The sequence below is a fragment of the Dermacentor albipictus genome, unplaced genomic scaffold (genome assembly GCF_038994185.2).
Source record: "Dermacentor albipictus isolate Rhodes 1998 colony unplaced genomic scaffold, USDA_Dalb.pri_finalv2 scaffold_30, whole genome shotgun sequence".
Taxonomy (NCBI): Eukaryota; Metazoa; Arthropoda; class Arachnida; order Ixodida; family Ixodidae; genus Dermacentor; species Dermacentor albipictus.
Window position 1 is genome coordinate 792493 of NW_027225584.1, and position 25024 is coordinate 817516.

Genomic DNA, 25024 nt, shown 5'->3' on the forward strand with positions numbered 1-25024 from the left:
TTGAGGCCGCTGTCATCGCTGCTAGGCCGCCGCGGCATCAAATGAAATTAACACGTTTGTTGCACGAGGGGAATAAATCCTGCATGGTTTTTTTCCCCCTTTCATTGCACTCTCTCTGAGTTCCGTTTTTGACAGGTAAGTGGGCAATCTCATGCTATTTTGGTTAAACAGTACTACCGTTTAGTACATACTTTTTCTGAGCTCTGGCCAATTACGGTTTAACGAGGTTTCACTGTACACATATCAAAATGAGCACATGACAGCGAGACAGGCTAGAAGAATAATGGCAGACCAGACGACAGGGAAGAGAATGGCTCCGCAGCAGAGCAGGTCCACAAGGATGAACACCTCTCGCCATGTGGTGTGCTGGGATTCGCCCTCCTCGCTCTCCTCCATGATAATCTGGGCTACGTTGGCCAGCAGCTGCAAGAGGGCAGGCATGACAAGAAGCACACTGAGCTCCCATATTACATGCTCGCAAAGCAGTTGCAAGCCTGAAAGGCTTGCTCACTTCAACAATATCTATACATTGTGCATGCATGCAAGCACATGCATACGCACAAATGCAACATACTCCAGGTTACCTATGTCCAATTTCACACTGCTTTTGTGCTCACTGCCACTTCTGTGCTCATGGCTGCTGAAATGTTATCGGGGTGTATCAAGTTGACATTTCCAAATCTAGGTTTTCCCTGAGTGCCTTTTGCGAAATTTCCTGAGTGACACAGAACTTTGTTGTATGTCAAGACGGGTTGACACCATGTCGCCTGATGCTGTCATTCTCTAGTAAGCACGTTTTTGCAAGGAGCAAAAAAAAAAAAAAACTACTTAATCTAGCTTTAATAATTAAGTAAGGAGTAGTGTTTATTTTATTAATAAAGAAAACAGAAGGGCAGAGCTAGTAAAATGCACAGTGAATAAGATATCTTCAAAAAAAATGTAAAACCCATTGCAAATCATGTCGGAACATTCTCAAATACAAATAAAAAGCAGATGCATACAGAAGCAAATATTTTCGAACATGAGCTATTTCTGTAAACTGATAGCAAGCTCATTGGTATGAGGCCTGAACTTTGTCACAAGTGAGATTCTCTCTCAACAGTTCGTAAATTGACCTCTAGTGTCCTGACATACTCTCAGCCCGCGCACAATGCCTCAGCATTGCGTTTCACTGCTTTACAGAATTTGGTTTGGATGAGGGACACCTGCATCTCAGCGTCAGCCAACATTTTGTTTATTGAGTTCAAGCTCCTTCAAAGAAGCAGCGGCATCGCTTCCTATCCCGTTCATTCCTCAGTGCGTAGGTCATTTTTGTTCTCATCCTCCTTCCGCCGCATGTTCGTCCTACAGACCATTTGAAGCATCCTCTTAGTCAGTTGTACAGTCAACGTCCGATTTCTCGGACTCCCTAAAGGCCATGAAAACGTCCGAAAAATCGGGCAGTTCAAAAAATGAATGCATGTCGTTTACTGCCCTTAAGGGCTCAAATCACCGCAGGCACATCCAAAAAAGCTCTAAAGGCCTGCCAGTACACTCGTTAGACATATATATTGGTGCTCATACTGTGACAGGAGATGGCGTGTTCACGTGTGTATGTTTAAGGAATGCATACTGTGTTCCGTGACAATTGCCCCTTTCTACGCTTGTTATGCTTCATAGCGTAACAGTTCTGTATAGAGGCGAAGCTGACTTTCGGGAACCGGCACTATGGGGCTTTTGCATTGCCCAGGGGGCGCTGCGAAAATGGTGCTAATAGAGTTACTGTACGTGTTACCATAGAGTTTCCTACAAAAATTACTAGAGGGAACTCTGGTGCTAAGTGTCTACGGGAGCTGCAATGCGAGCGGTTGTCCCAGCATAGGAATTATGGGAAGTACATGGATTTGCCTAAACTTCGTCTTTTTGGCTTCAAACGGCGTTGTGACTTTGTAAACTCGTCATTTTCAACAGTGTATTGCGTAATAAATAATTAAATAAAGATCATTAAGATTGCCCGATGGCAGGATTCGAACACAGGGACCGTAGCACAGAAGCCTGATATCGAAACCATTAAGCCACGGACGCAAGTATCGACGAGCGAATCAAACGCCCTTATGAATTTATTGTGGGCATGGCAGGGCCTTGAGACGCTTGGCGCGTTTCGATTTGGCCACCTGGACAAGCTCAATCGTTGCAATTAATAGCAATTGCACGCGTTCCAGGCGTCTTCTGCACTTCGAAGAATATAGATTGCGCTGAAATATACGACAATAAGATTTATATAGCGTAATATACAAAGCCACAAGAACGTCTGAATCCACATGCACGAAGATCAGACAAATCCATGTACTTCCCTTCATTCCCATGGTAGGACAACGACTGCAGCGCCAGAGTTCCCTCTAGTAATTTTTGTAGGAAACTTTATGTATGCTACCAAAGGTAGCTTTTGGTAGCATAGACAGTAACTCTAGGTGCTAAAAAGCGCATTCTGTCCTCAACTGGGTAGTACCAAGCTCGGTCGTCTGCTTCGGAAAGCACGTTTACAATATGGACCTGCCACTTTCGTTTTTTTTGTACCGTGGCTTGCAGCGAATATCGGGTGCCGAAGATTTTTTTCAGGGGTGGCACGCTGCGTAAAGGCAATAACTTATGCAACGCCGAATCCGTGTACGCTATTCAAGAAATAGGCGTCGAAGTTTTAGCGCGGTGTCAATCGCAAGTGAAGCGAGTCTCGTACGAAGTTGAACTTCAGGCAAGGTTCGCACGCTGCTAGATTCAGGCGCACAAACGCGAGGAAATGCTTGCTATAAATGAATTCACAGCAGCGATAAGCCGGCGTCATGTGTACGGAACTGCTTGAGTGCACGACGGTACGCGCGTCGACGGCAGCGGTCTTTCAGCATGCCGCGATGTACGAACAGCTCGAGCGCACGATCGTACACGCTGCGACGGCAGCAGTCTTTCGACATGCCGCGAAACGGCGAGCCTCCTGCAATATTTGTTGACTGCATGCCGCTAGACAAGTAGTTATGCCCTGATGCACTGTAGTAGCGGCCATCTGTCCCTTTAGCAATTGATAAATAACTGATGCAATGCTATGAGCTCGCAGTAACATACGTGCGAATCGCGTAAGCTCGTGCATTGCTCGCTTGATGTAGCTTTTAATGACAGCGCTCGAACATCGATGTGCTGCAATCAACACTTCCTTGCTGCGCTGCCTCAACGTGCTGGCTTGAGGTCAAGGATAAGCACATTTAACTCTCTAACCTGTGCTGCTCGTAGTGGGGTAGTGAATTGTCACCGATTCAGCCCGACCATTTGTGCTCATTTGCGCACACCACTTCGCACGGGTCGAATTGTTAATTGTCGCTGTGGCCAGGTCTTGAATCGTGAATCACCAGCCATGCCTGCTGCTATGTCGGTCTGCTGTCGGGACTGTAGGTGCAAAAGACCGAATTTTAGAACGCAGATAAGCAAGGTTCAAGACAGGCGAAGCAGTCAGCATGGCGCGAAGTTTCGCTTACCCAGCGCGACGAACTGCAGCTAACCAGCGCGCCCGACGCTCCGCTTCGTGAGGCCTTGAAGGAAAACGGTAGAATCTGATGTTGGGATTCAGGCCTTTTTGCTCATGGCAGCTGACGATGCAGAAGTAACGACGGTGACGCTTTTTCGAGGCTGAGCTAGGTCTCTCCGGATCAGCGTCGCCGATTCCTTCTGCTTCCAGCATTACGTCTCACGGAGAGTCCGTTTTCGTTAAACTATAGGCTGCGACGAGCTCGCAGCGTGGTCTGTGAAAAGTGACGAGCTTTTTCGCACTCCCAACAGAGCAGAGAAAAGTGCTTCGCCACCGCCAGGGCTCAATACGACCCAAGCTGGTACGACCACGACCTACTGTATAAAGAGCCGTCCCTTATACAGTAGGTCGTGGGTACGTGGGTATGACCCAGATGTCATTTCCCGCGCCGCCTGGTACTATATCTCAAACTCCAGCGCAAGACGCCCATACAATGCGCCGTGCTTTCCCCAGCTTCGAAGCCAATCACGAGGACCACAAAGGCGGAGTCGGTGCCATTGCTGACAGCGGCGAATTCTTTCAATGAAAAACACGGCACAGAATGGCAAAAAGCTTAACAGCGAACATCGAAGCAGCTAAGCCTAGCGTTGCCGTGGTGATGGCTACGCCTGCCAGCGGATCTGCGTGCGAGAGCGCCGGTTCGAGGCGGCAAGGTAATCAAAATGGCGGTGGTAGTGGTGACTGACTAATGCTGTTTTCGACCTGCGGTCATGGCAAAAAGTCAGGAAAATCGGACAGCGAATGGTTCTCGCGTCCAAAGTTTCAGGCGTTCTTATACACTGACTTTATGGGGTGCGTGGTGGTGCCGCCAAGCCGTCCGAATTATCGGGCGTCCAAAGGGTCGGTCATTGACTACACTGGCAACTCCTCCAGCGGACGACACAGCATCAAAGAGGTCTCGTTACGATTCCTCTCTGTTACTCAAGCCCACATTACCGCGACTTACGTTCCCTTTCAACAAAATTACTGCTCATTTTTCTTGATAGAAGCACAAATTCCCTGAGTTTTCCCCGAGTATTTCCATGCTATTCAAAATCCCTGAGGATTCTCGGTTTTCCCGGTTGGTAGACACTCTGTTTATTTGTTTATAGTTGACCCTCTCTTTCTTGTACATTTTGTCTCACAGTGGCAGAGACTTGCTTGTGGATGACATGCACAGGACTGAAAACTAGCTGGGCTATACTAGAAAACTAGTACAGGGCTATACTAAGTCCAAGCAGTTTCTCTTCGTACTCAACAGAATTTGCTTGAGATAGCTTTTTTATGACTTGATACTTACTTGTACCCATGTCACACAGGCAAGCACGAACTTCTTAAGGATAACGGAGCGTTAAGACTTCCTAAGGGAGTTCAACCTCAAATAAGTTGTGATTGTGCCAAACAGCGAATAAAAAGTTTTTAAAAGAAGCTGCCAGAGGTGCATTCAGTGGCGTTTGGTTTTTGTACAAGTACAAAAATGTAACTTCTAGTTACACTCATAGCTATCATAACTAATGCTCCTTCCATAAAATATACAACTCTTTAAACATCAAAGAGCACTCGCTAAACATAGCAGTGCTGACAGTGACCCTATCCACTCTGTGCTTATCAGTGTTATCCTATGCAGTGTGGCGAGTAGACTATGTGGTCTGTAACCCAAACTGCCCGCACACAATACCCAAACACAACATTTCATGCACGGTGACTTCACGAGCTTTCCTTTTATTTTGTGTAATGTGCCGGTGTCAGTCATGAGTGACCACACCAACTACTGCGTGACCACCACGACAAAGGCTGCGTTTGCATGATCCCGACGCAAGTGGGTTGAGCAAAAAATCAGGCTGACCAAGCCTGACGTGACCACATTTACATGAACTCGCTTCTGATGAGTCTGGAACACACGGCACATAGCATAGAGCCGAGACACCAATGCATTCAAACTGGGCTTCCGGCTTCTGCTGCTGTCTTCATGGCTCTTATGACTATGATGAGGTTGTACTGCACAGCGCATGTCTTGGCCTTGTACTGATGCTAATGCTACTTCCGGCACCTAAATCGCAATGTCAAAGTGGTGCCACGTAAGTCTCGGCGCTGGTGGTTCCAAGCCGCCTCAGTTTACATGCATGCTGCAAACGGGTCGGTCTGGGTCAACCTTCCCTATGCAGTCAGTCTTGACGCTGGTGGTTCCAAGCCACCCGTGTTTTACATGCATGCTGTAGATGGGTCGGTCTGGGTCAACCTGTCCAATGCAGTCGGGCTGGCTGAGCCCAACTCGACGCTTGTTCAGCCCATCCGGCTAGCGTTTATACGAACTCGACAGGCATTTTCTAGCCTGACAGGCCGACTCGACCCGCTTCTGTTGGGTTCATTAAACGGCCTGAAAGACTAGAAAAACATGGCGCCAAGGAGCCAAGGCCGAGAGTATTGTGCAGCAGAAAGCATAACTGTTGCCGAATTGTGCTTGAAATTTTATTTAGTTCAACAGAAATGCTTTAAACACACTCAACATTATTTTTAATGCAAATAATCATTAATTTCCCAGTTTCACAATAACAAGTATGGGCACGACAGCACTCGCTTCAGCTGCTGAGGGAGGTCGACTTGACCAAAGCTCCAGTAAAGGGGTCCTGAATCAGGCTTGGTGAAAAAACACAGTCTGCAGATAGCATATGCTGCTGTGAACATCTCAGCCAAATCTTTGTCCATAGCACATGGAGCTAAGAGTGAAGTCACCTTTTCCTGAAACGCTGTTTTCAATGGAAACCTGCTGCCCATACGCGGATGCTGTTATCAATCAAGAAGAGTGTTTGGATCAGTGTGCTTATTCCTACTGTTACCATGTATAATTATTGATACAATTTAATAAACAAGTTTAAGTAAGCTAAAATCTCCTTTTTAATTTCGATAATGATTACCTACTTCCCGAAAAAGCAGACTATCATCTGCTCACGCTCAGCTGCAGCAGCCTGCGTAGGAATTAAAACTCTGGTCACCCTGCTTATTGGTGTCACAGCAGTCGGGTCTCACTAATTTAGACTTGTTTTGAACACTCAACTAGTCTCAAACCATGCGAAACTTCAAGTTAGACCACATGTATGCTTGCCAGCGCACTCACTCCTAGCCGCTCCTGGTTAGACGCCTTAGTAGACTTTGCTTTGTATTGAGTTATTCATAGCGTTTCAAAATGCGCAAGTTGGACGTGCCTACTATCCGTTGGTCAAGCTGGTGCGGGACAAAGCAGGTCCGCACAACATAGGAGACTGGAGCATGTGAATGCAAGCATGCATTCAAGCCCTGTTGTGCACAAACCAAATGCTGCACGTATGCACTATAGCTGCATGTAGCTGCAGTCTGCTAAGTAGTGTAGATACCGCGACCGCTGCGGGGTGCCATGATGAGACTGCTGGTTGAGTGCACTGCGGCTCGCTGAGGACAACGATGTTTCGAGTGTCACAGGTGCCAAAATCAGATGCTCTTTAGCGCAAAAACTAGAAAAAAAAAGAAAACAAAGAGAGGCAAAAGGAAAGGAAAGACAAGCCTCTCTCTGTTCTCTTTTCTTTGAATTTTTGAGCTAGAAAGCATCATGTTAAGTAAACACCAACTCGCCCAAGAAGAAGTCAGCCAAAATCAGAAGTAGTGGTGTTTACGTGAACACTGAAAATCAAATTTGAACTGCGTGCCATGATAACATTCAGTAGGTGGAGCATTGTGGGGATGCCTCACTCCACTGTAGCCTTCCCAGTGCATGTAATTGAAGGAGCAGAAGCACTGCGAATGGGATCATACGCTACCTTTCATTGCCAATAATTCCACTTCTGCTGAATGCACTGAAGTACTTTTTGCAGCAAAGTATTTCTGAAGTTGACTATTTTAACTTCAAATGCATTTCTAGACCTCTACAAGAAGTAGTTCAGCACCCCTTTAAACTCCCTTAGTGGCAGGGTGACCATGTGACACCGAGTGCATCTTCCTTGATATTGGCGGCGAGGAGTTACGGAGTCGCCATCTATCGGAAGCGCCTCGCTGGCGTAGTATGAGGGATCACGTGGCACGCTCCTCATAGGTTTTGCTGTCAGCGGTCACTGAAAACACCACGCGCGAGCTCTCCCGGACATTTTTGTAAGTACTTTCGAAACGAGAGAAGTTTCTTAGTGTCTAAATAATAATCTTGGGCAAACTGAAAGCACACAATCGTTTACAGACGCTATCTCTTTACCGAATACGTACAGTGAACGCCACTGCGCGCGGTCGCCGCGATGGAGTCTCCCGAACCGGTTTCTTGCGTGAAAGGTAGGTAAACGCCGAGAGCAAACTATGTGAAATAGGTTCTTATAGTGTTTGTATAACTAAATGGAGCGTAATAGAACGAAGCCTCATTGCAGCGATCGTGCAGATTCGCAGCGACTGACTGCGCGTCTGCATGCTTGTCCGCGAACTGTTTCGATTTCTCTGCACGCGCGTTTTCTCACCGTGCCATGAGCTTTAGGCCGCAGAATATGAGCATTTGACAGTATACAAGCAACCATTGTTGCGTGGGCGCTATCAGAGCTGTTCAAAAATAATTTCATTGTAGAGACTTCGACGCCTACGGGGACTGTAATGTGCCGTCGCAATGATTCAATCTTTCTTTCTTCTAAATTCTTTGACCTTTCAATATTATTCCTCGAGCTGCGTCGCACTGTATGTTTATCGGTGTTCTCAGCGTGCAATTTCCTGCTGCTCCTTTTTTGGAATCCAGTGCATTAATTCATAACACAAACATGACCATATGCCATGCTTTTTTTAAATGTGCTTCTAACCGCTGCCTTTCCACTCCACTGAACTTGCCAGTATCTATAGCATCGACAAGTTCATAGACCAAACCGTCATGACATTAGTCGGGCAGCGGACTCGGGCAAGTGTCTCAGTGCGCGTTTTCAGAACATCGCAGACCGGGCGCCGTAGCAGAAATATTCCTCGCGTCTGTGCTTGCTGCATACCCCAGTTGTAGCCGATGACTGTTTGCCGGTTTTATGTTTCGCGAGCCAAGCTTCACGCAGCGTCTTGTCCTGCGGCTACGTGTGAATAAGGCTGACACCGGCCTCCGTTACGTGCATCCGACCCTGCGGCACCGAGCCGTAGCCGACCATATTGCGTGCCTTCAAAGGCAGCCACTACCTATTGTAGTGCTTTGAAGCGTTGTGAAGGAGACACTCGAAGCGGGGAAATTTCGCCACTAAATGAGGACCGCAGCGTACGAGGGAATTTAAACTCGTTTTCAGCTCGCTTCGGCGTGCCCGAAGCAGCCGACACGGCCGCTATGTCCACATGATCCCTCCTAGCACGTCACGCCGACAGTGGCGCCAGCTTTTCCAGTGGTGGAGCTCGAGGCCAATAGCGACGATGGAGTTTGCGGGTGCCCGCGTGACAGGGGTATTAAACAACAGGTGATTACATCACATCTTATCAGGTTTGTGCCACCAAAATATTATTAAGAAGGTGTCCCACTAGTCACTGCACTGGAAGATTAACTTCTTGCTCATCAGGGACTTCTGAACTAAAGCTGAATGGACTTCTTGGTCCTAAATAAGGAATTTAGAAACTAAAGAACCTGAACGATCAGCACATGTTTGCTTGTAATACTGTAGCTTGTACTGCTGTAGGGAGAATGCTGTAGTGAGGAAAATGCCAAAGACATGCTGTCTGTCGATGTATGGTATTGCTAATGAGATGCAAAACAGCTTTTGAGAGAGTGTCACTCAGTCTCTGTAATCTTTACTGAAGATTTGATCTAATCATCCTTTGGTCCACATACAGATTGCGAGAGCTGAGTGAAATGTGTGCAAATCCGACCCCTAACATAGATGGAACAGCTCACCTGGAGCGGGATGACAATCATGAAGATCTTCTTGTCTTTGTCACTGAGAATGTGCTTGATGAAGGCCCAGCCCGTGCCAATCAGCACAATGGTGATGAACAGGAGGGCTCCCTTCAGCCTGGGCAGATTAGATTAGATAAGCAAGATTAGATATGCAACAGATACCTCTCGCACAAAAGTAATTTGTTGAGCAAAGGAGTTAAAGGGACAATACAAGCAAATAATAAATCAAGCTAAAGAGATAAACTAATGCTTGAACATGTCTGAGGCATGAATATTATTGAGAACAGAGACTTGGTAAGCGAGAAATTGAGGTGAATGTAGGACACGATTTTAGATTCCCTCAGGACATTCTAGTACTCAACCACTGATATTAAAAATATTGTTGCATTGAATCATATGGATGGAAGAAAATGCTACTTCTATACTTATAATAAATTCTTAGAACAGAGAACTCATTGATATTATCACTGACAGCAATGCAGCGGGTGCTCAAAAGTTTTCACTCGACCCTGCACTGCCTGTGCTCTCATGTTTAGGCAGTTTCTATACGCATACTGCTGCAGGTTGTTTTGCTGGCTTGCAAAGCCCACATTAAAGAGCAAACCACATGCACGTAATATTCAAGTGATGCAACAGACGGACCCTATTGCGCTGTCGACTCTTGCTGTGGGACTGTTATATACAGTAAAACCTTACTGATACGATCTCGTTTTGTACGATTTCCTGGCGCCAACGTTCGCAATCGTGAACACAGAAAAAGATTCAATACAGTTACAATATTTTGGTGGTTGATATGTGCCCAGAAAACAAGATTTTTTCGCACTAAAGTTCAGCACATCATCAAACTGTGATCGCATGATACAGTTTCTGGCCGCTAGATCCCGTTTAAACAAGAACAGGTGCAAAACGTGTGCGATCAACAGTAGCTGCTCACCACAGCATCTTCCCCGCAGTACTCACCCACCTGCCGTGGTGACGCAGTGGCTTTGGTGCTACACTGCTAAGCCTGAGAGTGCAGGACCAAATCCTGGCTGCGGCAGCCGCATTTCAATGTGGTCGAAAAAACACCCATGCACTGTACATTGGAAGCATGCTAAAGAACTCTAAGTTGTCAAAATTAATTTCAAGTCCTCCAATATGGCATGCCTCATAATCATACCATGGATTTGGCACGTAAAACCCTAGAATTTCTTTTTAATTGCGATAGCAATTACATGGATACTCCAGGTACATTTCCGCCGTCGTCGTGATGTTCTGTATAAAGTACAAATGTGATAACACCATAGCCACGTGCCACATGCTATACGTGCAAGTGAACGTATGCGAGGGTGAGCCGATGGTGGTGGCTTGATCTCGCGTGTGCAAGAGATGAAGGTGGAGAGGAAGCCCGTCTTCCACTGTGTGCAAGACAAGGTGGGATGGGAGGGGGGGAGGGGTGTTCTACTTTGGCAGTGACTGCTTATGGTGAAGCTGAGCACAGGCCTTATCTTAGAAGCGATCTGTGATAAGTAGAGTCAGTCGCTGGGCCCTATCTTGAGAGCGACCTGCAATGGAGTACAAAGTCTACGTGTGTTGTGGGCTCGTAGCTTCGTCATGCTTTATGTACAGTGTGTTCTCGCTGCTTAGTTCGTGTTGAAGCAAGCGGCAGCATGAAGGTAAATTTGATCGCTGCTGCTGCCACTCTTCCCCACGCCAACGTTTTGACAGTAGGTGTCAGCACTCATCGAGCAAGATGGGTTTATGTTTGCCTGTATGAGCGTGACATCACACTTGTTAACTTAGTAGGTAAATGCTTACGAGTTTATACAGTCAATACAACTATATATGTACAGCGAAACCTCGTTAAACCATAGTTGGCCGGAGCTCAGAAAATGTACGTACTAAACGGTAGTACTGCTTAACTGAAATAGCATGAGATCGCCCACTTACCTGTCAAAAACGGAACTCAGAGAGAGTGCGATGAAAGGGGAAGAAACCATGCGCAGGATTTATTCACCTCGTGCAACAAACGTGTTATTTTCATTTGATGCCGCGGCGGCTTAGCAGCGATGACAGCAGCCTAAAACTTACTGAACCTGCGAGCCAGCATTTCAGCCAGCTCCCCTCTTCTCAACAAACACTTGCATGGCAAATTCCTCGTTTGCGTTACATATTCTCCATACACGCGTGTGGCAGCGCTGCAGAAGTTGCGGGGCACCTTTTTCATTGCGGGGTGCTGTTCTCGTCGCGACGATTGCATTCATGAGGCTGGCGTAACTCGCACCTTCTGCCACTGTCGTGCCTGAATCGCCGGTGCTGTCGCTTCCCGTGTCGTCCTCATCGCTGTTGCTAGCCAACACTTTGGCATCAACAGAGGCAATGATGGCGAAAAGTCGAAAACATAGCCAACATCTCTTCACGGTCACAGCAGCGCTGCCGAGCAACTTTGCATTCCAAATGCTACCCACCGTAGTCAACAGCAGATCCGTATTGCGTGCCAGCGCCAACTTCTTTGTGTCACGTTCGATAGCACAAACAATGCCTAATTTTTCTTCTCTTCTGAGCATAGAGTTTCTAAATAAACACCCCAGAGGGAAATGTAGCGCTAGTGTCTACGGGGGCTCTCTTGAGTGTTGCCTCAACCTACATGGGAATGATGGGAAGTACAGGCTTCGGATTGACTTCGATCTTTAGACTAGTGGCATTTGCTTGCGGCACAGTAAACGAAGCTGCACTCAAATATAGCGTAAAATCTAATTTTATTTTTGCAGTGTCTTATATAATGCACAACACATTACATAAACTTCGTATGACTTTGAGATTGAAGCACGGTTTGCTATGGTTTACACTAGGACACACCAGGGTATGCATTCTTGGCAATTCTGTTCCCGATTTAACATCAGAGAATATTTGTTTATTAATTTTTACAAAAGCAATAACAACGGTGCATGTACTTATATAAACATACTCATCAAGTATTTATGTAAATTAAAATTTTGTATTGTGAGAAAGTGTTGCACCCTTGAGAGGAATGCTAAAGGTGTCTGCTACGATGCCTGCTCGCTGTGAACGCGAGACTTTTCTCGCAGATGACAGGCACTTGGGAACTCTCTCGCTATTTCGGAAGGCTGCGTCGGCTGTCACGATTGCTGAACGTCTTCAAGTACTTTTAAGCACATCTGCTGCACTGCTAGCAGAGATGCTTGAGGTCTCCTACGAGTATGCTTCATTTTATTTTATGTTGACGTACCACATCCGAAGTGTTACGGTGTGGCTTTGCACTTACCCATCTTGCGACACTAGACTACAGCCAGGAAGCAGCAACCTTTCCTACAAGTAAGTTTGTGTTCTCAAAGTCCTAAAACACGCATTTCAATGAGCACATAAATGAGCAATGCATAATGATGCCCTCAATAAAATTTGATTGTCAAGCCACTAGAAGTATAACTGTCTATGTCTTCTATCAGTAGTGCCTTCTTTTTCCTATACTGAAGTTGCGTAAAGCACGTAATGCTACAGCGCCAACCTAACACACTTAACAAACCAAGGTCCAAACGGTCAAAACATGTTCTTTCACCATTTACGATGTCGTCGCTTTCTCGCCAGGGCTTCGACACCACACCGCGACACAAACATCATCCCAGCCGCTGGCCCAGCTCGCTATTGCCGCTTCGAGCAACATAACAAAGACAGAGAGCTTTGCATTGCACTGTCCTGCTGCAGGTTATAGCAATTGCGCTTAAAGCGAAACTAAAACTGCCAAAAAATACTTGCAGACTAGTTGGCCAGTCAATAGAATGCCAATCTGTATGCCAATCCTTCTGCCAATCTGTAGCCTGTACTTCCCATCATTCCCATAATGGTTGAACAATTGCTGCGCCAGATTTCCCTCTTGTTATACTAATATGAAACTCTATGACGCTGAGCATCCGGTGGTTTTTTTATGCGAGCTTTGGCATGACGCGAATCCTTGCTTTACTACACCACAACGCTCTCTGGCCCACCGCTGAAATGATGTTGATGTTGATGCAGCTTCACGCGCGAACACACAGGGCGCTTGGAGGCCGTTGTTCCAATCTCTAAGGCTTGTTGTTCTGCCGGGCCGCCTGATGGAGACGACGCACCGCCGTTTTTGCGCGACGAAAAGTGGAAACACTACGTGTTAACCAATACATACGCAATAAGCTGGTACGGTTTATGCGGATACAAGACACATTATGTTCAATGGCCGCTGAGTCGGGGATTTGACTTTACTACTTTTAAAATGGAACTGCTGTTTAAGCGGGTACAGTTTAATGAGGTTTTACTGTATATGTACACTATCCGTACTTCGTATAGCTGCTTACTAATTTCTATTGCAATAGGTGCTTCGCCTTTCAGGTGAAACTGCAACCTTCTTTTTTAGTACTTCCCTATCCATGTCACGTAAGAACACTGGCATGCACTCAGTTGGCTATACCGGTACCAGCAAACCTCTTTGCGAGTTGGCACATCATGCAGTTACGGTTATTGCCGCCAACCCTATTGCGATAAGCATCTTCATCTATCTCAATCACAGCGTGCGTGGCATAGTGCCATTGAAAGCATACTGCACGCTTTTAAAAAGTGATAACACAAATGTGCCACTGGTCCCTGCTGCAGGTGGCGCGAAGTGACTGCCATGTTTTGCTCTGGCAGCATTGTATACTGGCGAAGCCCACCAGATCAATTTCGTTTAGGAAACAACAGTGTTTCCGAAAGGCGCGCCTCCGGACACTCAGGCTCCACGAGCCCGACGCGCGTGGGCATCTTGTGGCACAACAATTCGCGCCGAGTGAGCACGTCAAAACTTATCACCAAGGTGCCCTTCCTGAAGAAGCTGCCGACCCAGGCCGAATTCGAGCAGCTCAAACGTAAGCTTGCCGAAGCTGCAAGAACGCGGTCTGTAAGTAACTGTCGAGGTGCACCGTGGTGGAGAATGACGTCGTGGAAGAGAAAATCGGCGAGGTCCGTTGCGCAACTAGTCGGCAACGCCTTTGTTATTGTGTAGCAAGTTGCATATTCAGTAGCGACGGTGATCCCCTTATTCCCTCTAGTCGTCATCGGAAAAGGGCCAAGCAGGTCAAGGCCTATGCGAAAGAACAGTTCACACTCTAAGAACAGTTTACACCCTTTGGCGTGCCCCTTCTGCCACACAACAATAATCGTCATCTGCCTTGATGTGTTTCCTTTCTTTAACGCTGCGAGCCCGGAACTTTCCAGTAACGAACGGCACGCACGTTATTTGCATAGAACAGTTTACACCCTTTGGAGTGCCCCTTCTGATAACGCGCGTGCCGTTCGTTACTGGAAAGTTCCGGGCTCGCAGCGATAAAGAAAGGAAACGTATAAAAGCAGATGACGATTATTGTTGTGTGGCAGAAGGGGCACGCCAAAGGGTGTAAACTTTTCTTAGAGTGCAGAGGGAACTTCAAATGGATGGAGTCATCTGACGGGTGGCAGGGGAGGTTACTTCCAGTGCTGACACAATTCACAAGTTACGACATAATGACGCACAAAGCGGTAGAGACCTGGCTAGATGAACCGGCGTCGTACGCAGTTGTATGTACGCAAAACTCCAATGTGTCCCGCCGTCGGTGCATCGTGAAGTTGTTCGAGAAGGATGAATCGCAGATGACGAGGAAGGACAAGGAGCAACTCAGGGCCGCCATGGTTGACATTGCGGTGGTAGAGGATGCCGTCGTGCAGCACGAACATGCGCCACGTGCCGTCAGTGCTGCCGGATTGCACTCCGGTGATGATGGACTGTAAAGATGTGTCGCATTGTTGTTCAGCGCGCATGTCGGTCATGTCAGTCAAAGCGAGCACGCAGGTCACCGGATCATGCGCAGCAGGATCGGGAGGATTTACAGGGTGACGAGAGAGGCAGTCAGCATACCTGTGCAGACGGCCAGACTTATAGTTGACAATAAATGAAAATTCCTGGAGCCGCAAATCCCAGCGATCAAGTCGTCTTGTCGGGTCCTGGAGGGAAGACAGCCAGCAGAGTGCGTGGTGGTCTTAACGACCAAAAACATGTGGCCGTACAAATGTGGCCGGAACTTGGCGACAGCCCAAACTAAAGCCAAACACTCACGCTCGGTGATGGAGTAATTTCTCTCGGCAGGTGACAGCAGGCGGCTGGTGTAAGCCATCACGCCCTCGATACCATTCTGTTGTGGAGCAACAGCGCCGATGCTGGGGCCGCTTGCATCAGTGTGGACTTCGGCCGGTGCAGATGGATCAAAGTGGACAAGTATGGGAGGGGTGGTCAGAAATCTGATGAAAGCGGTAAATGCGTGAGCTTGCTCAGGGCCCCATGAGAACGGCATGTTCTTCTTTAGAAGATCTGTCAAAGGCCGAGCAACGTTGGCGAAATTTTTGACGAAACAGCCAAAGTATGAACACAGGCCGACGAAGCAGCACACGTCAGAGGCAAAACGTGGCACAGGGAAACTGCGTACGGGGCGAACTTTTTCCGGATCTGGTTGGACATCAGATATCTCAACAAGGTGTCCCAACACGGTAATCTGACAGAGCCCGAATTGACACTTTGTGGAGTTCAGATGGAGGCCGGCTTTTCGGAAGACCGCAAGAATGGCAGCGAGTTGGGTAAGGTGGCTGCCAAACGGAGAAAAAACAATAACGTTGTCAAGGTAACAGAGAAAGGTGGTCCATTTGCAGCCTCGCAAAAGAGAGTCCATCATATGTTCAAATGCCGCAGGAGCATTGCATAGACCAAAGGGCATGACTTTGAACTGATATAAGCCATCCAGTGTGATGAAGGCCGTCTTCTCGCGGTCCATTTCTTCAACTGAGACCTGCCAGAAGCCGGATCGAAGATTGATGGACGAGAAGTCTTTATTTCCGTGCAAGCAGTCCAAGGCGGCATCGATGCGTGGTAGTGGGTAGACGTCTTTTCAGGTGATCTTGTTTAAATGGCGATAATCGAGGCAAAAACACCAGGTACCACCTTTTTTTTTTTTCACAAGGATGACAGGTGAAGCCTAAGGGCTGGCCGATGGTTCGATGACGCCTTTGCGGAGCCTTTTGTTCACTTCTGATAGGATGACTCTACGTTCAGCATGCGATACACAATAGGGACGCCGACGAATAGGATTCGTGTCTCCAGTGTTGATATGGTGGTGAACAATGTTTGTCCTAAAGGCCTGTCACCGAAATCAAAGATGTCACAGTACAATTTGAGAAGGAGACGTATGTCCGTGGCCTGGGCAGAAATGAGGTCAGGTGCAATCATCTTCCCGAAGTCATCGGTTAGGGAACCAGAGCTGTGAGCTGCAATTGGCACTAAGAAAACACTCTCGACATCCAGGCTTTCAACGTCAAATTCGGAAGTATTAGAAACGCTAGCCAACAACATGCTGGCTGGAAGCACTTAAGGGCACAGGCTGAAATTCAGAAACGGAAGAATGACGCCGTTATTAGTAATCGTCACCAGCGTATGTGGAAGAGCAACGTTCCAGTTCAAAAGCATGTCGAAGATGGGGCGAAGGACGTATTCACCGTCAGGAATTTGTGGCTAAGCGGTCAAAGCAACGCAAGTGACTGCCTCAGGTGACAGGTGCACATCGTGAAGCGAACACAAGTGCGGTGCTCAGAGCATCGGCGACTTGAGGCAGTTCCAACCAAAGAACGCCGGTTGTGCCGTCAATGAGAGTGGAATGATGGGATAAAAAGTCCAATCCAAGGATAACGTCGTGAGGGCAGTTGTCAATCACAACAAAGAGAACAGAAGTAGGGCGGCCGGCTATACTTAAACGCGCAGTACACATTCCAAGAACAACCAGCACGTCGCCGCCGGCCACACGAAGCACTCGAGCAGCTGTTGGGGTGAGGACCTTCTTTAAACGTCTATGTAGGCTAGCACCCATCACAGATACATGGGCTCCAGTGTCGACACGTGCTTGGACAGGTATGCTGTCTATTTTAACGTCAATTACATTCCTCTTTGCGGGCACAGACATAGGATTTGCTGCAGTAGTAGGCAATGCAGCACTACCTACAAGGGCTGCATCTCTTACTTTTCTGAAAGGGTGCGGCCAAAAGCCACAGGGGACGAAAGGCAACGTGGCTGCGGTGAACGGGAAGATGGGCGACGCGCTTGTGGTGAACAAGACTGGTGTCCGCGTGGCAATGGTGAGTGACTGTACCACATGTTCCTAGCAGTGTTGTCAGAGCTGTTATACTCAGCGGTGGGCGAAACATTGTGGGTATTTTCATTAAAATGGCTCAGATTGGTCGGTGTGCGAGGTGTTGAGGGCCATGAGTAGCGACAGTATCAGGCGACATGACCAAAGCGGCGACAGGTGAAACATATTGGCTGGCTTGAACGAGGGGAATTGAAAAAGTGGTAGCATATGGGCTATGCGAACAGAAAGCTGCGGGCGCCATTGCATCCAGTTCACGTCGAACGATTCGCACCACGTCCTCTGATGGCGATGCATGCTGCTCTATGGGTTGATCTTCACTCGTCGACGTTGCGACAGTATAGGGAAGTCTGGCGAATGGTTGCAAGACGCATCGGCTTTTGGCCTGCTCGAATTGTATGGTTGCAAGACACATCGGCTTTTGGCCTGCTCGAATTGTCGGCACTCTTTAATGATAGCATCAACTGTAGAGCAGCTTTTGCACGTCGGCAGATTAAACGCGTCGTCAGCAATGCCCTTGAGCACGAGCCCGACCTTCTCAGCTTCTGTCATGTCATGATCAGCTTTACGACAAAGGGCCAGCACGTCCTGGATGTACGAGACATAGGACCCATGTGGGGATTGGGTACGGGAGGCCAGTTCCTGCTTTGCGACAATTTTACGGCCGGCTGGTTTGCCAAACAACTCTGTCAACTTCTCTTTGGATTGGCCCCAGCTGGTTAGCTCCTCTTCGTGATTTTCGTACCCCACCTTTGCCATGCCTTTTAGGTAGGACAATAGGTAAGCTAGCATAAGCGTAGGGTCCCATCTGTTGATTCCACTCACACGTTCGTACATGGCCACCCACTCTTCAACGTCGGCACCATCGGTCCCACAGAAAGTTCCAGGATCCTTGGGTTGCACAATGACAACCGAAGGTGAAAGCGACGTAGCTGGTGATGGTGACGTAGGAGGTGGCAACGACGTTGATTCTGCATGCTCACCGTCATTCATGGTGTGGACGGTGATGCGACGTCCACTGCGGAGCTCCGTTTCCAGCCGTGGCACCCCGCACCTCGACCAATATGTTACAAGGATGTTGGGAGTATAGAAAGAGTATATTTACAATATATATAAAAAATGGGTCAGAGTAGTTAAGATGGCTGACCACCAAGAACACGCAGCAGCCAGCGTCCCATGATCCCCCTTCTTCCTCTCTCTTCTTTCATCCTTCCGTAACAATATTTTGCATTACATAGATGTCGTTGAGTTTGCCAATTTTTTTTAGTGACTTTGGATTGCACATTTTCTTGTTTAGTATATGCGTATAAATTGGGCAAGGATGTGTGCAACCAGTGAACAGTAACAGTATTCATATTTTAACCAGATAATATACGTTGCACACACATCAAAACAGGCAGAAATCGGCGTACTTGCAGGGTTGAAAGGAACACTAGAGGCAAATACTAAGTAGATGCAGACAATTAAAATACCATTCCAGAAACATTGCTGCGCTTACTTTGTGCCAGGAAAAGACACAGTTTACGAGAAAATTGCATCAGGAGGGTACGCATACCTTTAGCGCAATTCAAATCACCTGCCCCCGAGTGGGGAATGGTGATATTGCATAACGACATCACCACCATTTACTGCCGTTGGTGAGTAAAACGCTGCCCGACAGACAGCACTATGGTTTCCTGCGCAAAATGCAAACATGGACGTGCCATTCTCTGCAACTTGCATTCTGTGGAAGCTTCGCGAGCCAGCAAAACCAGAGCAGCACTACGCAATAACAAAATTAATGAAACGCAAAAGAGTGGGCGGCACAGAGTGGAGGCAACAAAGCCTTTCGACTGCCCTCATTATTCTCAAGGGTAACGTCAATAAGTTCCTTTTTTGTTTCTAAACATAAATACCACTGGAGAAGTAGCATTTTCTTTCGCTTTATGTACAATACAATAATCCTTTTATTACGGGTGGTAGAGTACTAGTGAAAGAATTATAATGAGGAGTACCTTCATCTTCGAGCTAGTACTTGAACATCCCGGGGAAGTCTCATTGTGTCCTGCATTTACCACATTTCTCGATTACTAAAGCTCTGTTCGCAATAATGTTGGTGCTGTAGATGTTCTCAAGCACCAATCTATCACTTTAGCTTCATTTAACATTTACCTTTATTGTCCCTTTATCAATGACAGTACAGTTGACATTTATAGGCAGAGTAGCTAGTGTTCAGGTTGGCGCTGAACAAACATCTACAACATTAAACGATACAATGTAAGGCAAGCAAACAAAGCAAACAACTGAGTACAGTAGTGGTAGTAGCACTTTCACAAAACCAGTCTAAGCTTCGGAAGCGCGAGCTCCGCTTTCAGGGGAGGGACCGTGATGCAGGCTGCAGAGCATGGCATTCGTCTTCACTACGCAACAAAGATCAGGCTACCTTTCCCATAAAACTTGAGACCTGTGCTCATTCCGAAACCTTCTTGCTCTTGGACTGTTAAAGTCAGCTTCGCCTCGGTACAGCAGTGTTACGCGGTGAAGCATACGCGAAGTATTGCGGTGAAGCATACCAAGAGTGGGAAGGGGCACGGTATGTGCAGTCTTCTATCACAGTACGAGCACCAAAACGCCTAAGTGCACTGGCAAGCAGTGAGCGATAATTCAGACGTTCCTGTAGTGATTTGAGCCCTTGGGGGCAGTAAAAGACATGTATTCATAGTTTTTTGGACTGCTCGATTTTTCTAACATTCTGTGGAGCCCAAAGGGGCTCAAAAAATTGCACTCTTAATGTACAGTGTTCTATTACTTAAGCATAGCAGAAAAATAATTTCCAGAGTTTGGTTGCATGCTATGCTTTATGGAAAATAATAACTATTCCAACTTTCATGACAGCCGAGGCCGTGGGTGCATTTCCCATTCGCCTGCCGCAATTGGCGTTGTCCCGAAGTGCAGATATTACGCATGCGACCTAGACTCAGCAATGCTGTCAGTTTAAGCTGCGTTTCACAAATTCAGTTCAGCACTTTTAGACTTTATGTCACACGCAAGCTTTCACCGTTCCCACCAGTAGTCACACAAACAAACTTGGTAGGCATTGATAGCAGTTGTTGCAGCTGGTCACCCAAAAACCCGAACTCCTCTTGATATGCACTGCCCTCTATTTAGGCCGTGAGTGTAATCCCCATTTAATTGTCTGTGTGCATGAACATATCAAAGGTGATTTTGCAATGGCATGCCACCCGACACCACCACTGGCTAGGCCAAACAGCGCTTCCTCGTCAGTAGTTGGCGACCAAAGTTGTGGTTTGGTGCCAAGTACAGCACTTGGAAAGCGGAGGAACCACCACCACAACGAAAATGAGGCCACTAGTGGCACGTGTAACATTCGAATTGTGGTAACTTGAATCATAGCTGCCATGTTTTCGACAGCATGCATACGAATCAGTCCAAGAAATCGAACGAGGCACCGCAGGTCCGTGAAATTTCAGTCACTGTTCTACATTAGTTTTATGAAGTTGGTGGCGGTGCTGCAGGGAATTCTGAACAATTGAGCAGGTCTGAAAAATTAGTCGGGGACTTACTTTCCTCTATATAGTTTCCTTTTTTTTGGGTTACTTTGTCGGCTTTGTGTGAAGACCACGGGTTTCCAGATGCTAAACCTTTCAATGCTTATAAATTTAAATGGACACAAACATCCTGGCCGCATGCTTCGATTCTTAGATAAGTGCAGTCGCTCGGTTTACATGTTTTGCACATGTTGCTGCAGCTTTTGAAAAATATTGTTTTGAATATAGTGCGATACCGCTTATAGTGGTGGATATTCGAGACTTTGGCAACTTGCGTTATAACTTCAGTCTATGCTTTGCTCCATTGGAATACATTATCGCCAACCAAATTTTATATTTACTTCATTACATTCAATATTTCATTATATCCCTGTTCATTATATCGAGGTTAGCATTTCTTCCTAAAATATTTAGGCCTAAATTTGGAGATGTAGCCATCACATAAGTATATATGGTAGGCATGCCATTGTTTTGCTGACTTTTCGACTGCTGGCATGCTATCCAATGGTTTCGCTTCTTAGACTTACTTTGCTAGTAGCAAATGAATTTTCAAATGCAATAAAAATGCCTTTCTTTTGGTCCATGCAAGTCCAACAACATAAACAACTAAAGAAACAAATTTAGCTGCAGTGGGCAATGTGCCCTTTTGCACTGCTTTCATCTTTATACACTGCCCTCGCTTCCCCAGAAGGAATACAGCTACAGTCTCTAGTGTAACATCCTACTGCACCATTGTACTCACAGGTGGGTGATATAGAAGAGCACAGCCCAGGCTTCAATAGGTGAGCCATCCTTTGAGATGAAGTGGTAGTTTATCTGCACCAGCAAAACAGGTACCAAGGCTCAGAAGAAAGACAACAGCAATGCTAGCTCGCATTATAAAGATAGGTACGTTTTGTTAATAAACTCCTGTGAAGAAATGACTTCCACGATGTAATTAATTAGTGTGCTTCACATTCACTTGAATGCGGAAAGTAGAGGTGGCCTTCCGCACTCACACTACCTCCAAACCATTTGACAAACAGTGACACATGCTTCGAGCTTCAAGTCGGAGGAGTGGTTTTCTTCAGTTACTGCTTCTTAAATGAAATAAAAGCCGAAGGGAGCACATCAGCATCCAGATCCAACAAAATTCTCACCGCAACATAACATTTTCGGATGCCCGGAGTATGCCCATTGGAGGAGTCAATGCATTTCATATCTCGTAACAACAAAACTTTTTTCACAGAAATCCCGCATTAACGAAATTTTCTGTAACGGAATCAGCATATGGCCTACTCACGTAATGCTAACAGTGCCTGTAAACTGCTCAAATGCATTAGTTGTGCCCTTAAATTGCGTAAACTACAACCACAGCACACTTGCATGGCCGCCAACATTTTTGTTTACAAAAAACAGCAGTGGAGCAGTTGCACCTGGCAATAGGCAACAGCAATGACGAGGATTGTGGTTTATCCTTTGTAATGGGTGAGTACTGCACAGTGTCCTGACCGGAAATGTAGTATAAATTAGAAGAAAAAAAAAAAGATAACAAAATAAAGCGGAGGCGACACCGCACTGGGCACATTTACGTGTGGGCTAACACAGAGCAGAATGCATGCATGGCATGCCGATCCATAATCGCTGACGAGCCAAATCCACATCCACACGTGAAGACTCTGATGACACTTCGTGCTTTGTGTACCACGCACATGACAGTGTGGGCACAGTGTGGTTGGTGTGTGCAGTTGGTGCTAGGTTGTGTCAGCTGTGTGTGTGGGGATCAGACAGTCTGCTTTGCCAGCATGCCAAGGTGCTGCCTCCAACCAAATGTGGGAATTTTGACGCTATAAGATAAGGCTGCAATTATCGCCCAGGGTAGGAAGAAGATGGCAGGAAGATGAGATTGCTGACGAATTTGGAATTGCGTGCAGCTCGCTGTCTACAATGTTGAAAAACAAGGCCTCTATTCTCTGTGCGCTCAGAAATGGTGTGGTAAAATGTGTCTAGTTGTGACTGCAAATTGTTTTAAGCACACCAGCTTCATTGCCACAGGGCAGGTCTCATGCGCTGATCCAGTGGCACCAGAGGAAGATTTGGCCAAAGGTGCATCCGGTAACAGTGCTGCCAGCGCAGTGCTGCCATTGCTGACCAAAGCACGGGGCGAACTTTATGCTGTGAAAAATGAACTTCTAGGTGAACTCTGCACAAGGAGATGGCCGACAAGGCCATCATAGGTAATGCGTGTGAAGCTGATGACGCCGAGGACCACAAAACACCAAAACATCAAGATAAGACAAACCCGCAAGTTGTGTTGGATGCCTTCAACACAATTTGTTCATTTTCCAGCGAGCACGACGACAACATGGAAAAGGACCACTTTTTGCAGTGTGAAGGCAGAGCTGTCAAACTGCTGCAAGGAAAGGCTTGGCAAAATAAGTTTACCAACTTGAAAATTCCTGCGCAATTGAATTTTCTTGCTTTACCGGGCGAGTTCGTTATTGCGGGTTTCAAATATTTTTGTCACGAAGGCGGACAGGAGGTCTCACTCGGGCGGTGTTGTCTGGGATGTACAGTAGAACGTCGTTCATACCCTTAAAGCAAAAAATAAGAACAATACGAGAAAAAAAATGTACTAACCGGGCTCAACTGTATTTGAGATCTGTGTAATGCAAAGCATTCCACGAATCATTGCGCATTAGGCATGAGACGCGATGCACATTGAGCTGGTGGGGCGTCGGGCAGCCCGAGACATGTTTTGTTGTTTTCCTATTGCATAGTGTTTAAAGACGGCAATGGAAAACCAAAACGAGATCGAGCTGCCGGGCAATGCCAGATGTTGCCGAAGTGAAACATGATGCCCACATTGCGCTGCCTGCAGCAGGGAAAGGGAGCACATTTGGATTATCGCCTACTAAAGGCGTGCAGTACACTACCAGTGGCACTAGGTCCCACGCACTGCAAAACAGATAGGTGAAAATGCTTATTGCAATATGGTTGGCTGTGATAGCTGTGAATGCAACACGCAACGACCCGGGAGGACGTTTGCTGGTGCTGGAATAAGAAACTGAGGGCGCGCTGGCGCTTTCCTGTGGGTCGGGCAGCTACTGCGCTGAATTCGGTGTGCCTCATGCCTTTTCTTGTTTACATAAGATTTAACAGCCAGAAAACACATCATACGATCCCAGTCTGCAGCAGGGAATGCAGTGGGTTTGGCTTATCACTTATTAAAGGGGTCCCGAACTGCCCTTAGGGCTTGGTGAAAAAAACAGTCCGTGAATAGCATACACTGCTGTGAACACCTCAGCTGATTTTTGTAGTCATGCGCTGCACATGGAACTCACAAGCAGAGCACAAAGTCACCTTTCTCTCAAATGCTCTCTTTTCAACAGAAGCCTTCTCCTCACTCTTTTCTGGATGCTTTATTTCATAATATGGCGGATTCCTAAATGTGGCTGCTATTGGCCAATAGCTGCTGCCGTCAATCAAGAAGGGTGTTTGGATCAGTCCGCTTCTTTCTACTGTTGCTGTGTATATTTATTGACGTAGTTTATTAAACAGGCTGAAGTCAGCAAAAATCTGCATTTTGAATTTCGACAGGAATTGTGAATTTTTGTAAGAAGCTGACTACCGTCTGCTCATGCTGGGCCGCGGCTGCCCGCATAGGAAATAAACTTTGGCCACCCGACTTATCGGTGTCGTAGTCGTCGTTTTCCCGGAACTACGAACCGGCAAAAAATAAGCCTCAGTGTATTGGGTCATTTTTTTGTTCTCAATCACGAACATTCACGCTGAAAAATTGTACTTAACAGGATCATATCAATGAGGTATAAAGTAGAACATCGTTGATACGATGCTGTTATGTACAATTTCCCAGCGCCAACGTTCCCGATTAAGAACACAAAAAAAATGACCAAATCGAGTTACATTAATTTTTTTT

The 25024-nt window shown here is 46.8% G+C and overlaps 1 protein-coding gene across 3 annotated transcripts in view; it reads right to left on the minus strand.

Moving 5' to 3' along the window:
* Positions 1-25024, minus strand: part of LOC135908428 (protein GPR107) — a 212254-nt gene that overhangs the window by 76199 nt on the left and 111031 nt on the right. For all 3 annotated transcript variants that reach the window (XR_010566324.1, XM_065440204.1, XM_065440203.1), the window contains 3 exons: positions 21848-21921; positions 9390-9507; positions 293-423 (listed from right to left, as the gene is read on the minus strand). Coding sequence is in view for 2 of the 3 variants with exons in the window: in XM_065440204.1 (XP_065296276.1) it covers positions 293-423; positions 9390-9507; positions 21848-21921 (323 nt within the window). In the remaining variant the exon portion in view is untranslated. The remainder of the gene's footprint in view (positions 1-292; positions 424-9389; positions 9508-21847; positions 21922-25024) is intronic.